The following is a 2271-nucleotide window of genomic DNA, read 5'->3' as shown; positions in this document are numbered from 1 at the left end:
GCAACGTCGTTAATTAATTAGAGTTTATCACTATTACATTCATCCAGTTGTTAGCTTGTCTGGCCGGCTATTCATTTCAAAATGAATAAATACATATAAATTTATTTTCACAATTAGTTAATTGATATAATTAAATTAATACTAATCCAATTAATCGTAAAAATAGTTTCAGTAATAATAATAATAATAATAATAGTAATAATAATAAACCGCAAAATGTTCCCGACAAAACACTTGACTGACGTGCAGCAAAATGAATTGATGAGGGATTTGGTTGCCAGACAGCTGAAGAATCAGAAATTATACACTAACTTTTTTGTTAATCCTAACAAACCTGGTTGGTTCTGTATATCTATGTGTGTGTGTGAATTGTGAATTGTTTCGTATTGTATACTATTAGTGTTTGTCTTTCTCTCTCTTTTCCTCTTTCTATCTCTTTCTTTTCCTCTTTCTCTCTCTCTCATTTTCTTATTTATAATTAATAGTAAAATTTATATTACGTAAATTGTAATTCTGTCTTTTCACTGTAGCCCCATACGTTACTGATAAGCCGACGAGTTTCATTGAAGAGCCATTGAAAGAGGAATGTAAGTGGCTGATGATGTTGCTGATAATGATAGTGAGGATGTTCTCTAATTATTCGATCAATTAATCCTCAATTAACCGATCAATTAATTAACCACTAATTAAGCCATTCGATCAGTAACAATCAATTAAACCGTCAATTATTTTATCGTCTATTGAACCGAAAAATTGCCAATTAGAACGATCAATCAAACACCAATCAACGACTTATTAACAACCAATTAACCGACTTTTTGATTAGTCAATTAACCGACATTTTGATCAAGTCAATTAATTTTCTATCCAACCGAATATTTCATCCATCCCGTTTTGAGGTAAATTTTTAGCAGATTTCTGCGTGAATGACAAGCCGCCTGTAGAAAAATATAAGTACCCACAAACAACTAACATGGAATACGGCTGGGTCCAGAACGAAGACGTCAGTTTAGTCGGTTATGATTATTGGTAGTAGCATTTCTAGAAGTAGTAGCGACAGAAGTAGTAATAGCAGCGGCAGTAGTAGTAGCAGTTAGTTAAGTCAAAAAGTAGACGCGTAAATCAGCGCATTATACAGCTTTCTTTTGTAATTGATTGGTTGATTGATTGATTGATTGATTGATTGAATGGTTGGTTGATTGAGGTATATTGGTTGATTGATTTATTGATGAGAATAGCGATAATGACGATAATGATGATAGCGATGATGGTGATGATGATAATGATCTTCTCAGTTATACAAGGAAAAGTTCAACAAACGTTTCAACCATCACAAAAGCAAGACAGACATGTACCTCTATATGCAACCTAAAGCAACTGCAACAACTGACAGTGCTGCAATGATTGGTCTTGCTGGGACGGATGATAGAGAGATGGAAAAGAATAAAAGAATGGTTCTGATTGATTGATTGGTTGATTGAATGGTTGGTTGATTGAAATGAATGGTTGGTTGATTGATTGATTGATTGATTGCTTGATTGATTGAATGATGAATGGTGGTAATATTATTATCGTAGATAAGATGTATCAGTCATTTATCAATTCACCAATCAATTAACCAATCAGCCATCCAATTAACCAATCAACCATCCAATTAACCAATCAACCATCCAATTAACCAATCAATCAACTATCTATCCAACCAACCGATGAATCCATAGGGTTCTTTGAAGATGTCGCATCTGAATAAGTCAGCTGCATCCGGACGTTCAAATCCCGAATTAATCCAAACTCAAAACCCGAAAACTTCTTTACTGGGTTCAAACAGTCCCAAGATGACTGCGGCCGCAACTATGACCGAAGTGCCTAATCCGGATCAAAATCCGGAACAAAATCCAGAACCAAAACTGAAGGAGCAAATGAATGAATGAATAGTATTTGTTTTTTAATAGTTTTTTTGGTCGGTTAATTAAATTTAATTGACTGATTGACTAATTGATTTACTTTTGAATCTTCGTAACTTTGATTGATTGGTTAGTTATTTGATTAAATGATTGATAAATTGGTTGGTTGGATGTCCATTGTTGAAGTGGAGAACTCAATTTTTAAATGTTTTGAAAAAAAAAAATTTTTATTCATGTCATTTCAGTTCATTTTCATCATTTATATAATTTTGGGTTCAGTGTGTGGGTTCGAATAATGCATTTCGTCACTTTTAAAATTTTTTTTAAAACTTCGTTCACTTTTAAGCGTCCTGATTTTGAAAATTCG

The 2271-nt window shown here is 33.0% G+C and overlaps 1 protein-coding gene across 1 annotated transcript; it reads left to right on the top strand.

Moving 5' to 3' along the window:
- Positions 1–216: 216 nt before the first annotated feature.
- On the top strand, positions 217–1426 carry HELRODRAFT_184444 (hypothetical protein; the record flags this gene model as incomplete). The annotated part of the gene is made up of 4 exons (XM_009027783.1): positions 217–337; positions 531–587; positions 900–1003; positions 1394–1426. 4 exons carry the CDS (start codon positions 217–219, stop codon positions 1424–1426), a joined length of 315 nt encoding a protein of 104 aa, XP_009026031.1.
- Positions 1427–2271: the final 845 nt, after the last annotated feature.

The sequence above is a fragment of the Helobdella robusta genome (assembly GCF_000326865.2).
Source record: "Helobdella robusta unplaced genomic scaffold HELROscaffold_504, whole genome shotgun sequence".
NCBI lineage: Eukaryota > Metazoa > Annelida > Clitellata > Rhynchobdellida > Glossiphoniidae > Helobdella > Helobdella robusta.
This window is presented reverse-complemented; position numbering and strand designations above follow the sequence as displayed.